Source organism: Bos mutus, chromosome 8, assembly GCF_027580195.1.
Source record: "Bos mutus isolate GX-2022 chromosome 8, NWIPB_WYAK_1.1, whole genome shotgun sequence".
NCBI lineage: Eukaryota > Metazoa > Chordata > Mammalia > Artiodactyla > Bovidae > Bos > Bos mutus.
The window spans coordinates 29,801,336-29,817,276 of record NC_091624.1 but is presented as its reverse complement, the minus strand read 5'-3'; the positions used below and the strand labels follow the sequence as shown (position 1 = coordinate 29,817,276).

General features: G+C 39.6%; 1 protein-coding gene across 1 annotated transcript in view; it reads right to left on the bottom strand.

Annotated features, from left to right (window-relative positions):
* Positions 1-1,008: 1,008 nt before the first annotated feature.
* The window catches only part of HSD17B3 (hydroxysteroid 17-beta dehydrogenase 3), a 59,547-nt gene continuing 44,614 nt past the window's right edge, over positions 1,009-15,941 (bottom strand). The window contains exon 11 of the mRNA XM_005895846.2: positions 1,009-1,746. Coding sequence (XP_005895908.2) covers positions 1,636-1,746 — 111 coding nt within the window. The 3' untranslated portion in view covers positions 1,009-1,635. The remainder of the gene's footprint in view (positions 1,747-15,941) is intronic.

Sequence of the window (15,941 nt, the reverse complement as noted above, 5' to 3'; positions counted from 1 at the left end):
GATCTTAACATTTAGTAAATTCCAAAGAATGGTAATGAAAATGAAATATATGTTTCTTACTGCAAATCACAATGTTGCAGTTCGCCTCTCCCTGTCTATGGTGTGGCCACAGCCTAGTAACATCTTTCAGTCGAAGGTCACAGCTCCTCTGAGGCAGTGCTTCTTATACAATGCCCCTCTCTCTCTGCCTCCCTCCTTCCCAATCTTCCTAATATTTCCTCTTTTCCTAGCCCTTTCAGACCTTGGGGTAGTAAAAGCACCCCTCAATCACTAGCTCGGGTGACTTACCTAACACTCTCCCCACACATTTGCAATTAATTCCTCACATTTCTCAATCATGCCTTCTGTTTCCTCTTGGGATACTGGCTGATAAGGAGATTTTATTCTTCATCATAAAAAAGAGATTTCACACAACTAGCCTGCCTCATAGATAGAGCAAGATAATCAAGTGACAAATTAGCTCAGGTCCAGTCACAGGCTTCCCTGATAGCTCAGTTGGTAAAGAATCCACCTGTAATGCAGGAGACCCCAGTTCGATTCCTGGGTCAGGAAGATCTGCTGGAGAAGGGTTAGGTTACCCACTCTAGTATTCTTGAGCTTCCCTCTTGGCTTAGCTGGTAAAGAATCCGCCTGCAATGTGGGAGACGTGGGTTTGATCCCTGGGTTGGGAAGATCCCTTGGAGAAGGGAACAGCTACCCACTCCAGCACATAATCTTTGTTCACACCACAAATGCAAATGACAGTCTCAGAAGAGATAGATGCCGCCAAGCACTGCCAGTACTTGGAGCATGATGATGTCTAAGGGGGGCACCCTTCATTAACGCCAGACAACACCAGCTGGCATGCTCCTCCCTCAACTCCCTCAAGACTTGAATGAGTAATTCCCCAACATGCCACCCTATATATGTTGACAGTTGAAACCCTCAGTCCAGCACCCCAAGAACTGGAGACCTGTAAAAACCTCATTTCTGTAGATATCAACTCCTGCACTAGAACAATGGTTTTTTAAACTACTTTTATTTAGCAATGTATCATTTTTTGTTTTTATTTTTATAAACACAGTCTTACATGGAACTCCAAATAAAATTGAAATAGATAAATATGGGGCAGCATTAGTTGAAACAAGGGGTTCCCAGCAACTGTCCTGAAGTAGCCATTGCCCCACCTATTCTCCTAGACAGTTTCCTGGGTCTCGAAGGAAGCCAGCTTGAGAACCAGTGACTACTCAAGAACTACTACAATCTTGATAATGTTTAGGGAATTCAGACAGTCTATCATATAGCTATAAAAGTAGATTACTAGGTATAATTGTTTTTAATATTCAAAGAATCAGAAGCTTTCTTCTCACATTATATAATCCCATATAGAAATTTTCCAGTATGACATACAGACACTCTTACCTTCTCTATTAAAACCCTATTGCACAACACATGTTTTTACATCACAGCTCTCCCAAAGATCTCCAGACTTGAGTAAAATTGCAAAAAAAAAGTTGAGTTTTATGTGCTGTATCTGTGACATGGGCCCTCCAGTTTCAGGGAGGTTAAAGGTAGTGGTCTGTTTCTGAGTCCTCTGTGGCCAGTGCAGAATCTGGTGAAGAAAGCAATGCTGGATGGCACACGAGTTCACCAGCACTATCTGATGTTGGCATTCTTCTTGAGGTAGTCCACGTAACGAGTCAGGAGCATCTTCTGAAACACACTGCTGTAGAAGGCCCATGATGGGATCAGGCTCAGAATGACAGCCTTAAATAGACAAAAACATAAGTGTCTGGGAAAGAAGAGGAGCAAGGAGGATGCAATATAACATCTCAGTTTATATTCATCATCTTTAAAAATACATATCTGATGAATGAGGTTAAGTACCAAACCTTATAAGTAGTCATTAAAGTTTCAATGTCTTGTGACACTTTCTTGGCAAATGAGGTTTTCTCAGGAACCAAAGTGGTCACTTGTCAGATCAGTTGTGGTATATTTCTAAATTAAGAGAACTCTGTCCATAGTAACACCCTCCCTATCTTCCTTCTCTTGGTGAGCACCTTTCTCTTGGCCCTTGATCTCCCAGTATCTTTATATTTATTCTACCAAGGTTCTACTAAAATGAGATTCCAGGAAAGAATCAGAAATGCTTTCCATCACCTGACACAATGCTGAGGCACACTGGTGTACCTGAACGCATGAAAGAGTTAATGAACAGGAGATTGGCCAAGACGGTGGAGTAGGAAGATGCTGAGCCCCTCTCCTCTCACAGGCACACCACAATTACAGCTATTTACAGAACAACGATTAATGACAGAGACCTGAAATCTAGCAGAAAAAATCTCCTACAACTAAAGACGGAAAGAGGAAACCACAAAGAGATGAGTAAAAGTGGTGGAATGTGGTATAGTCGAGGCCCTTTCCCTTGGGTAGGAGACCCACAAATAGGAAGATAATTACAAGTGCCGAGGTTTTTCCTAAGGAGTAGGTGTCTGAGCCCCACACTGGGCTCCCTAGCCCAAGGGTCCTTTGTCAGGAAGAGGAGGCCACAGAATGTTTAGTTTTGAAGGTCAGCAGGCTTACTTTCAGTAAAGCCAGAGGGTGTTAGGGAATAGACTCCACTTTTAAAGTGCTGTGTGCTTAATCGCTCAGTCATGTCTGACTCTTTGTGACCCCACGGACTATAACCTGCCAGGCTCCTCTATCCATGGGGATTCTCCAGGCAAGAATACTGGAATGGGTTGCCATGCTTTTTTCCAGGGGATTGTCCCAATCCAGGGATTGAACCCAGGTCTCCCACATTGCAGGCAGATTCTTTACCGACTGAGCCACCAGGAAACCCCCACTTTTAAAGGGTGCACACCAAATCTTACACACTCTGGGAACCAGGGCAGAAGCAGTAATTTGAAAAGAGCCTGGATCAGACCCACTTGTTGATCTTAGAGAACCTCCCAAAAAGGCAGGAGACAAGTAGAGATCACTCTGGAGATATAGACCCTTGGGCAGCCACTTGGAGAGCTCATTCTACCACTGATGCTGGTAAGCACCATTTTGGAATCCTCCGACTAGCTTTTTAGTGTCAGAACGTGGCCCCACTCACCAACCTCTCAGCACCAATACTGAGACTACTCAGGCCAAGCAACTAGCCAGTCAGGGACACAGTTTCACCCACAAGTAGGCTGGCTGTCTTAGGACACCTTCTTGAACACCTAGCTTCCCCAGGATCCAGCCCCAACCTCCAGTGTATTGGCACTGGCCCCAAGACCCTCAGGGCCCCATGGTCAGCTGTCAGGCCCAAACCTGCCCATTAGCAGGCCAATACCAACTCCAGGACTCCCAGGGCCTGCAGCCAGAGACCCTGGGACTCAGTTCCACTCACTAGTGGGCTGTCACTAGCTCCAGGACACTCTGGGTCCTAGTCTTGAATACCAGCAGGCAAACACCAGTTCCAAGACCCACAGGCCCTTTAGCCAGAGAAGCCAAGACCTGGTTCTGCCCACCAATGGGCTGTCACTAGCCCCTGAACCCAGTCTCACCTACCAGCAGATGGACACTATTTCCAAGAATGCAACATTCCCACACCCTAACATGTCAAGACCCAGTCCACCTACCAGTAGGCTAACATCAGTAGCCTCCTGAAACACCTTGGGACTCATAGCTGCCCTGGAATCAGACCCAGCTTACAGCTTTGGAACACCACAGACTCAGCAGCCAGCCATGTGAAGAACCAGCCCCACCCACTAGTAGACCTACACTAGATCCAGGATGCCAAGCCCTGCAACCAGTCACCCTGAAGTCTGACTGCACACACCAGTGAGCCAGCGTTAGCCCTGGGACCCCGCTGGAGTTCCCACCTGGCTCCTAACAACCCAGACCCACCCGCCAGCAGCCTCTGCAAAAGACAGAACTGGAAGCCAGCCAAGCTTATCAGACCACCCACAGTAATCAGCCCACCGGAACAGATGAGCTCGCACAGTCCACATGGGGGCACTCCTAGAATATACAGCTCTGTTGAGCAGAGGAGAGCGTACTTCTAGGATATACAGAACCTTTCCTACAAAAGGCCACTTCTTCAAGATAGGGAAATTTAACCAACCCACCAGATACATAGAAATGAAAACAGTAAATTAGGCAAAATAAGGCAACAGAGGAATATGTTCCAAATGAAGGAACCAGATAAAACACCAGAAAAAAAGAATTAAGTAAAGTGGAGTTGAGCAATCTATCTGATAAAGTTCAAGGTAATGATCAGAAAGATGCTCAAAGAATTCAGGAGCAGAATGGCCAAAGATGAACAGAGTGAGAAGTTAAAAAAAAATTTTTTTTAAAGAGAAAACATAAAGAGAAGTTATTTGAAGATATAACAGCTAAAAACGTCCCTAATCTGGGAAAGGAAACAGATATCCAGGTCCAGACAGCACAAGAATCCCAACCATGATCAACACAAAGAGGACCACATCAAGACACATAGTATTAAAAACAGTAAAAATTAAAGACAAAGAGAGAATATTAAAAGCAGAAAAAGAAGAGCAACAAGTTACATAGAGGGGAATTGCCAAATGGCTATCAGCTAGCTTTTCATCAGAAACTGCAGGCCAGAGGAGAGTGGCGTGTGTATTGAAAAGGATGAAAGTGAAAAGCCTACAATGAAAAATGCTCTACCTGGCAAGATTTTCATTAAGATTTGAAGGTGAGAACAAGGGTTTTACAAACAAGCAAAAGCTTGAAGAGTTCAGTGCCATGAAATCAGCTTTACAAGAAATATTAAAGGAACTTGTTCCCTAGGCAGAAAAGAAAAGACCACAAGTAGAAATACAAAAAGTACTAAATAAAAAATCTCATCAGTATAGCCAAAGATTCAGTAAAGGTAGTAAATTAACCACATATAAAGCTAGGAGGAAAGTTAAAAGAAAAAAGTAATAGTAAAAGCATCTATATCCACAATAAGTAGTCAAGGTATAAACAAAACAAACAGATACAAATTATAATGTCAAAAAAGTAAATATGGAGGGGCAGGGGGTAAAAATGCAGAGTTGTTAAAATGTGTTTAAACTTGAGCAATCATTAACTTAAAACAATCATGTTTTAAGTCACCCAGTTGTGTCCAGCTCTTTGTGACACGATGGACTGCTGCACACCAAGCCTTGATAGCTATATATAAACCTCACGGTAACCACAAACCAAAAACCTATAATAGATATATGCACACACAAAAGAAAAAGGAACCTAAATATAACATTAACAACTGTCACCAAATTAAAGGAAAGCTTATGGACTCTGTGGGAGAGGGAGAGGGTGGGAAGATTTGAGAGAATGACATTGACACATGTAAAATATCATGTAAGAAACGAGTTGCCAGTCCAGGTTCGATACATGATACTGGATGCTTGGGGCTGGTGCACTGGGACAACCCAGAGGGATGGTATGGGGAGGGAGGAGGGAGGAGGGTTCAGGATGGGGAACACATGTATACCTGTGGCGGATTCATTTTGATATTTGGCAGAACTAATACAATTATGTAAAGTTTAAAAAAAAAAAAATAAAGGAAAGCAAGGAAAAAACTTTGAAAGGAACTACAAAAACAACCCAATTCAAATGGCAGAACATACATATCAATAATTACTTTAAATGTAAATGAATTAAATGCTACAATCAAAAGACACAGAGTGGTGGAATGGATATAAAAACAAGACCAGTATATATGCTGCCTACAAGAGGCTCACTCCATATCTAAAGACACACACAGGGAATGCTCTGGTGGTCCAGTTGTGAGGACTTAGCACTTTTACTGCCATGATCCCAGGTTTGATCCCTGGTCAGAGAACTAAGGTCCCACAAGCTGTGGCACTGTGACCAAATTAAGTAATTAATTTGGACACATACAGATTGAAAATGAGGGGATGGAAAAAGGTATTCCATGCAAATGGAAATAAAAAGAGTCAGGTTACAGTACGTATATCAGAAAAATACACTTTAAAACAAAGACTGTAATAAGAGAAAAAGTAGGAATTATTTAATAATTAAGGGATCAGTTCAAGAGGATATAACTATTGTAAATAGATGTGCAACCTACATAAGAGCACACAAACACATAAAGCAAATACTAAAGGGGGACATTGACAGTAGCACAGTAAAAGTGGGGGGACTTAAACGACTCACTTGTCCATCAGCGGACAGGCCACCCAGACAGAAAATCAATAAAGAAACACAGGCCTTAAATTACACGTTAGGACAGATGAACTTAATATATATATATATATATAGAACATTCCTTCCCAAAGCAGCAAAACACACATTCTTTTCAAGTGCACATGGAACATTCTTCACAATAGATTATATGATAGGCCACAAAAGAAGTCTCAGGAAATTTAAGAAGATTGAAGTCATATCAAGCATATTTTCCAACCATAACACTATGAGACTAGAAATCAAACAACAACAACAATGAAAAAAAAACTGAAAAAAACACAAACATGTGGGCCATTGCTTAGCAGCATAAACGATATGCCACTAAACAGCTAGTGCATCACTGAAGAAATTAAAAACTGCCTGGAGACAAATGAAAGCAAAAATAATGATGTAAAACCCATGGGACACAACAAAAGCAGTTCTAAGAGGGAAGTTTATAATGATACAAGCCTATCTCAGGAAACATGAAGAATCTCAGATAAACTATCTAACCATACACCTAAAGGAACTAAAAAAAGAGAACATCCCAAACCCAAAATTAGTATAAGTAAAGAAATAATAAAGATCAAATCAGAAATAAATGAAATAGAGACTAAAACACAATAGAAAAATCAATGAAACTAATATCTGCTTCTTTCAAAAGATAAAATTGATAAACTTTTAGCCAGACTCATCAAGAAAAGAAGAAAGAGAATCCAAATCAGTAAAATCAGAAATGGAGTTACAACCAACATCTCAGAAATAAAAAGGGTCATAAAATATTACTATGAACAATTACATGCCTATAAAATGGACAGCCAAGAAGCATTGGACAAATCACTAGAAATGTACAATTTTTCAAGATTAAACCAAGAAGAAACAGAAAATATGAACAGACCAATTACCAATAATGAAGCTGAATCAGTAATTAAAAAGACTCCCAATATCTCCCAAGGCAATAAAAATAAAAGCAAACATAAACAAATGGAACCTAATCAAATTTATAAGCTTTCGCACGGCAGATGAAACTATAAACAAAATGACAACCTATGAACTGGCAAAAAATATTTGCAGACAATGCAACCAATAAGGGCTTAATTTCCAAAATATACAAACTGCTCCTATAACTCAGAAAACTCCAAACAACCCAACTGAAAAATGGGCAGAAGACATAAGTAGACATTTCTCCAAAGAAGACATTGTTGCTGTTCAGTCACTAAGTCATGCCTGACTCTTTGTGACCACATGAACTGCAGCATTCCAGGCTTCCCTGTCTTTCACTATCTTCCTAAGTTTGCTCAGATTCATGTCCATTGAGTCAGTGATGCTATCCAACCATCTCATCCTCTGCCACTCACTTCTCCTTTTGCCTTCAACCTTTTCCAGAATCAGAGTCTTTTCCAATGAGTCAGCTCTTTGCATCAGGTGGCCAAAGTATTGGAGCTTCAGCTTCAGCATCAGTTCTTCCAGTGAATATTCAAGGTTCAGATGGCCAATGGGTACACGAAAAGATGCTCAACATCTTATTTATTACAGAAATGCAAATCAAAACTATAATGCATTATCACCTCACATGAGTCAGAATGGCCATCATTAGAAAGTCTACAAATAATAAATGCTGGAGATGGTCTGGAGAAAAGGAAACCCTCCTACACTACTGATAGGAATGTAAATTAGAGCAGCCACTATGGAAAACAGTATGGATGGTCTTTAAAAAACTAAAAATAGAGTTGCCATATGATCCAGCAATTCCACTCATGGGCATCTGGAGAAACTTGAATTTGAAAAAATATATGCACCCTAATGTTCATACCATCACTATTTATAATAACTAAGACATGGAAGCCACCTAAATATTCACTAGCAGATGAATGAATAAGGAGGATGTATGTATATATACATCTATGAATGAAATGATTTCATTTGAAGCAACATGGATGGACCTAGAGATTATAATAAGTGAAGTAAGTCAGACAAAGATAAATATTATATGATATCACTTACATGTGGAATCTTAAAAAACAATAAACAAATGGACTTATTAAAAAATAAAAATAGACTCACAGATATAGAAAACAAATTTATAGCTACCAAAATGGATAGCAGGGGGGAGGGAGGTAAATTAGGAGTTTGGGATTAGCAGATACAAACTACTATATATAAAGTAGATAAATAACAAGATCCTATATCTCGTGATAAACCATAATAGAAAAGACTGAAAAAGAATATATATATATAAAATGTGTATATATATATATACACATATATATGTATGTATATGTATATATATATATATATATATATAAACTCATTCTATGATACCAAAACCAGACAAAGATATCACACACCAAAAAGGAAAATTACAGGATAATACAACTGATGAATATAGATACAAAAAGTCTCAACAAAATGTTAGTAAATTCAACAATAATTAGAAAGATTATACACCATAATCAAGTGAGATTTATGTCAGGGATGCTAGGGTTGTTCAATATTCCCAAATCAATCAATGTGATACACCATATTAACAAATTCAAGAATAAAAATCATATAATTATCTCAATAGATGTAGAAAAGGCTTTTGACAAAATCTAACATTCATTTATGATCAAAACTCTCAACAAAGTGGGTATGGAGGGAATTTCCTCAACATAAAAAAGACCAAATATGGCAAGCCCACCACTAACATACTAAATGAGAAAAAGCATTCCTTCTAGGGTCAGAACATTCTCATCACGCTTATTCAACACATTAGTGGAAGTCCTAGCAAAGCAATCAGACAAGAGGAATCCAAGTTGAAAAGGGCAAAGTAAAACTATCAGTTTGTAGATGACATACACTATACATAGCAAATTTTAAAGAGACCCAAGAAAACCATTAGAACTCATCAATGAATTCAGTAAAGTTTCAGGATACAAAATTAACACACAGAAACTTGCTCTGTTTCTATACAATAGCAACAAACTATCAGAAAGATAAATTAGGAAAACAATCTCATTTACCATTACATAAAAAAAAAAAAAGACCTTTTACCTAAGGAGTTAAAAGACTTGTACTCAGAAAACTATAGGTCACTGATGAAAGAAACTGAAGATGACACAAAGGTGGAAAGATACAACATGTTCATGAATTGGAAGAATTAATATTGTTAAAATGACCACACTACCCAAGGTAATCTACAGATTTAATTCAATCCCTATAAAGATGCCAATGACATTTTTTCAAGGAAGTAGAACAAATAATTCTAAAATTTTCATAGAAACACAAAAGATGCAAAGGAATAGGCAAAACAACTTTGAAAAAGAACAAAGTTATGTATCATGCTACCTAATTTCAAGCTATACTATACAAACTATACTACTGTAATCAAAACAGTATGGTACTGTCACAAAAACAGACAGATCAGTGGAACAGAATAGAGAACTGAGAATTGAACTGACATTTACATGGGCAATAAATCTATAACAAAGAAGACAATAATATACAAGAGTAGAAAGACACCCTCTTCAATAAAAGGGATTGGGAAAACTGGACAGCTACATGCAAAAGAATCATACTGGACTATTTTCTCCCACCATGCACAAAATTAAATTCAATGTGGATTAAAGACTTAAATATAAGACCTGAAACTATAAAATTTCTAGGAGAAAATATAGGCAATATGCTCTTTGACATCAATCTTAATAATATCTTTGCATATATCTCCTCAGGTAAGGAAACAAAAACAAAAAGAAACAAAAGAAACTATATCAAACTAAAAAGCTTTTGCACAGCTAAGGAAACTATCAACAAAACAAAAAGGTCACCTACCAAATGGGAGAAAACATTTGCAAAAGATTTATCCAAAGTACACAAAGATCACATAAAATTCAGCATCAAAAAAAACAACCAACTTGTGTGAGGGAGATTCAAGAGGGAGGGGACATATGTACACCTATGGTTAATTCATGTTGATGTATGACAGAAATCAAACCAATATTGTAAACCAATCAACTAAAAATAGATAAATATTATTTTTTTAAATGGACAGAAGCTAGAACATGGAAGCAACCTAAACATTCATCAACAGAGGAATGGATAAAGAAGATGTGGTGCATATGTACAATGGGGTGTTACTTGGCCATAAAAAAGAATGAAATAATGCCATTTGCAGTGATATGGATGGAACTAGAGATGATCATACTGAGTGAAGTTAGAGAAAGATAAATACTATATAATATCACTTGTATGTGGACTCCAAAGAAATAGTACAGATGAACCTATTTACAAAAGAGAAGTTGAGTCACAGGTGATGTAGAAAACAAATTTGTGGTTACCAGCGGGGAAAGGAGGGGCAGGGGGTAAGGATAAATTGGGAGATTGAGATTGACATGTATAGAATATATGACTAATAAGAACCTACTGAGTAGCACGGGGAATTCTATTCAATACTCTGTAATGACCTACATGGGAAAGAATCTAAAAAAGAGTGGATCTATGTATGTATAGCTGACTGACTTTGTTGTACGGAATAAACTAACACAACGTTGCAAATCAACTATACTCCAATTTAAAATTAATTAAAAAAGAAAAAATGGGCAGAGGATTTGAATAGACATTTTCCCAAAGAAGACATATAGATATCCAGCAAGCACATGAAAAGATGCTCAACATCGCCAATTATCAGAGAAATGCAAATCAAAATCACAATAAGATACAACTTCACACCTGTCCGAATGACTATTGTCAAAAAGACAACAAATAACAAGTACTGACGAGGATATGAAAAAAGGGAACCCTCAGATATTATAGAAAACAGTATGAAGAGTTCTTAAAATATTAACAATAGACTACTGGAGAAGGCAATGGCAACCCACTCCAGTACTCTTGCCTGGAAGATCCCATGGACAGAGGAGCCTGGTGGGCTGCAGTCCATAGGGTCGCTAAGAGTCGGACACGACTGAGAGACTTCATTTTCACTTTTCACATTCATGCATTGGAGAAGGAAATGGCAACCCACTCCAGTGTTCTTGCCTGGAGAATCCCAGGGACAGCGGAGCCTGGTGGGCTGCCGTCTATGGGGTAGCACAGAGTTGAACATGACTGAAGCGACTTAGCAGCAGCAGCAGCAGAGCATCCAGCCACTTCATTCTTGGATATTTATCCGAAGAAAATGAAAACACTAATTTGAAAAATATATGCACCTTTATGTTCATTGCAGTATTATTTATAGTAGCCAAAATATGGTAGCAACCTAAGTGCCCATTAGTAGATGTATGGATAAAGATGTGATATATATATATATAATATATATGATGCAATAATTTATATATTATTAATGTGTGTAATAATTTATATATTATACATAATTTACTCAGCCATAAAAGTAATAAAATTTTACCATTTGTGGCAACATAGGTGCACCTAAAGGGCATTATGCTAAGTAAAATAAGGCAGATAGGAGGACAAATACTCTATGATTTCTTTCATATGTGGAATCTAAAAAATGAAATGAATATACAAACATAACAAAACAGAAACAGACCCAAAGAACAAACACGTGGTTTCCAGAAGGGAGGTTGGTGGGAGGAGAGAAATAGATGAGGGAGATTAAGAGGCACAGACTTATAGTTGCAAAACAAATGTGTCACAGGCACGAAACAGACAGTGTGGGAAACACGGTCAATAATTATATAATATCTTTCTGTAGTGAGAGACTTACGGGGATAACTTTAAAATTTATAGAAGTATCTAATCACTATGTTGTGTGACAAGAACTAACATAAAATTGTAAGTCAATTATTCTCCAAAAACAAACACACAGAAAAAGAGATCAGATTTGCAGTTACCAGCGATGAGGATATGTTACGTGAATGAAGGTAGTCGAAAGGTACATACTTCCACTTAAAAGATAAGAAAGTACCAGGGATATAATGTACAACATGATAAATGTTGTATTATATACATGAAAGTTGTTAAGAGAGTAAATCCCAAGAGTTCTCATTAAACAAAAAATTTATTTAATTTTGTATCTGTATGAGATAATGAATGGTCACTAAACTTATTGTGCTAAAGTTTTCATGTAAGTCAAATCATTATGATGTACACTGTAAATCTATAGAATGCTGTTATGTCAATTAAATCCCAATAAAACTGGAAGAAAAAAAATCATTTACAGAGTTAATGACTTACAGTCATGCTGCTAAGTCACTTCATCGTGTCCGACTCTGTGTGAACCCACAGACGGCAGCCCACAGGCTCCTCTGTCCCCTGGATTCTCCAGACAAGAATACTTGAGAGGGTTGCCATTTCCTTCTCCAATGCATGCATGCACGCTAAGTCGCTTCAGTCGTGTCTAACTCTAAGGGACCCTATGGACAGCAGCCCACCAGGCTCCTCTGTCCACAGGATTCTCTAGATAAGAATACTGGAGTGGGTTGCCATTTCCTTCTCCAGAATCAGTCATGCTGCTGCTGCTGCTAAGTCGCTTCAGTCATGTCCGACTCTGTGCGACCCCAGAGACGGCAGCCCACCAGGCTCCCCCTGTCCACGGGATTTTCCAGGCAAGAGTACTGGAGTAGGGTGCCATTGCCTTCTCCAAGAATCAGGCATAGCAAGGCGTAAGTTATTATCGTGGAGTATTTACTTTGAAAAAGGGGGGAAGCCGCAAGTTGAGGCACAGATGCCTATTTACATACATATGAGGCAAGAGGCGCAGGCGTTGGAAGGTTCTTGACCTCAAATTACATTTGTGTCCTATAAGACAGGTCTAGGTAAAAGCAATTATTTCATCCACAGTGTCATCCTGTTAATCCAACATTCCTCAATCGATCTACAAAACATCCCAGAAACCATTTTTAGTTTCCTGCTTTGGGATACCTCAGAGGAGTGCAAAAATCACAAGGCTCAAGCTGCCTGAAGAAATCACGATACTCCCCACAAGGTTCAAGTTTTCCTCTAGTTGAACTTCTGTTGTTGAACCAATTGCCTTCTTCCACTGGCCAATTCTATGAATCAACACAACTTCTTCAAAAAACTTCATTTTTATCCCAGCCAGAACTTTTTAATTTCACAACAAAACCATTAACTTGGTTTTTTTAATTAATTAATTTATTTTTAATCAGAGGATAACTGATTTACAATATTGTGTTGGTTTCTGTCATACATGAATCATCCATAGATTAACATCATTAGCCTTGTCTTGAACTAAATGTTCTGGATTACTGAAGTCAGCCATAGATAAAATAACTGGAAATCTCAGCCTCCAAGACAATGTTCTAAAAAGCCCCCTCTCCCATCCCCATCTTTATCTACCTTCTCCCAACCTGGAGGCACCATGTAGAAGGGACAGGAAATGTTTGGCATCAGGCAAAAGTGGGCTTAAAACCTTGCTTTACCATTACAAGCCAGGTGCTCTTAGGCCATTGGATCCATCTGAGCTTCATTTGATCTGATCCAGCTCTGAGCTTCGGTTTCCTCAGCTGTAAAAGGGGAGCCAATGTCCTGTCTCACAAGATGTTTAGGAGAATTAAATGAGGTAACTATGAAGCCCCAAGTTCCACATGGATTCTTAGGCAGAGGCTCCAGTCCCACCTCAGTTGTTGCCCCAAAACTCCTTGGGGGTACACAGCATCCTGTGTTGACCTCACCTCTCTGAAGTGGAAGACTTGCTTGTCTGCTGGTTGATTTTATTTGATTACCCATAACTTTAGATTCAGTGATCTTTCTACACCCTGGCATATTCAAAATTGGTTTTAAGGGTTTTAATGATTTACGTGTTTTCCTTGTTTTCTCTTTTGCTTCACCAAGCACAGACTTTTTTCTTGTTTTTGGCATCTGTTTGCCAGTAGAGATCAGAATTTGTTACATAAGAAATCAAAGAGAAATTTTTTTTTAATTCAACTTTTGACATCTAGAATTGTATCACAGTATGTAGCAAGACAATAGTCTTGCAAGCCACGCCATTGTCTCAAGAAAATATTTTCTAAATGCTATCCTGGATGACTGCAAGTACAGAGTTCTGCTAAGGGATGGAGAGGATGTCTTACCCACTGAAAGTGAAAGTGAAGTCGCTCAGTCGTGTCCGACTCTTTGAGACCCCATGGACTGTAGCCTATCAGGCTCCTCCGTCCATGGGATTTTCCAGGCAAAAGTGCTGGAGTGGATTGCCATTTCCTTCTCCAGGGGATCTTCCTGACCCAGGAATCGAACCCAGGTCTCCTGCACTGCAGGCAGACGCTTTACCATCTGAGCCCCCAGGGAAGCCCACCGGAGCTTGCTGAAGCCCACTGAAGTCTTACCCACTGGAGCTAGCTAAATCCCTCTGAGATGGACAGGATGTGACAGTGGGAAAGCATGCAAAAAGCCCTGGAGATGATGGGAAGGAGAAGAGAGAAAGCGCGAGACATAGCCAGATGTGTGTTCTCTGATATGTTTGCCCTCTGGGCTTATGCTGGAGGGCTGGGGGCCTGGGGTGAATGATAGAGAAGTGTGATGAATAAGTAAGGGTGGCCAAGGAGGGTTTATTGTCTCCACTCTTCCTGGAGTGCAGCCACAGAATATTATCTCAGCTTAGCAAGGTAGGTGCTGAGATTTGATTTTCCAGCACCTCTCAGTTCACATTGGTGCTGATGCACAGCTGGCCTCTGGTGGGATGAAGGAGGTAGCAGAGATTCAGGGATCTGCAGCCATCACTAGCTAGCCCAAAGGACAGAAAGAGTCACCCCCTCATGCCCACAGACATAAACCAGCAAGGTGAGCGATCATCAGGTAGATGAGGGGACACCGGCCACATACACTTAAGGACCAGTAGGAGCTCATAAGTACTCTTTCCCCAGTGTCATCTTAGAGAGGCAGGAAGAAGGGACACTCCAGCAAGACTGAACATTTTTCTCTAAATAATGGGCAGCATATTTCCTAAATGCACAGTTTAGATTATCAGATCAAACTAAGTTAAAATTCATTAGACATTCCACTAATTTGTTTTCATGTCATGCAGAAAGCAGTGGTCTGAAGAAAAACGAGATCAGCAATTGGCAATAAAGATCTTATATTCTTTCTGGTTGTCTACTTTGCAATGTGAGTTCGAACAGTGATTCCACACATTGTTGACATTCTACAGTAAAAGTAGCAAGTAATCAGCTAAGACATTCAACACCTCTTGCCACAGCCTCAGTACTGAGGCCCAGGAGATAGCCTAATGCTTTGGAAGGATTCAGTGCACTGCCCTATGAATCCCTCTAGCATCAGAGAGAGAAAGAAAGAGATAATTCCCACAGCAGGAGGAGAAGGGAATGACAGAAGATGACGTGCTTGGATGGCATCACCAACTTGATGGACATGAGTCTGAGCAAGCTCCAGGAGCTGGTGATGGACAGGGAGGCCTGGTGTGCTGAAGTCCATGGGGTCGCAGAGTCAGACACGACTGAGCGACTGAACTGAACTGAATTCCCACAGCAGAAAAGCATATGAGATAGAGGAGAAAGTCAATATACGAAGGAAAAGTAAATACCTGGCTAAAATTCTTTGGTGATGCTGGAAACAGAACTATCCTGTCTGTCTGTTTTCAGTATTAGTATGCAACTCCTCTACCTTTGTTTCATGTTTGTTTGTTTGTTTTTACTAAAAACAGCCCAGGGATGGCCAGAACTCCTCATGCCACATACTTCAGACTTTATTTCCACATTTGATGGAGTCCATAGCGTACAGGAACCGTCTTGTACTTGCTCACGAGAGCCAATTGTGAGCTTCCTCCTGAGTTCATGTGCAGTGACAACACAGTGGTAGCTTCACATCAATCATGGTAATCAATCAGT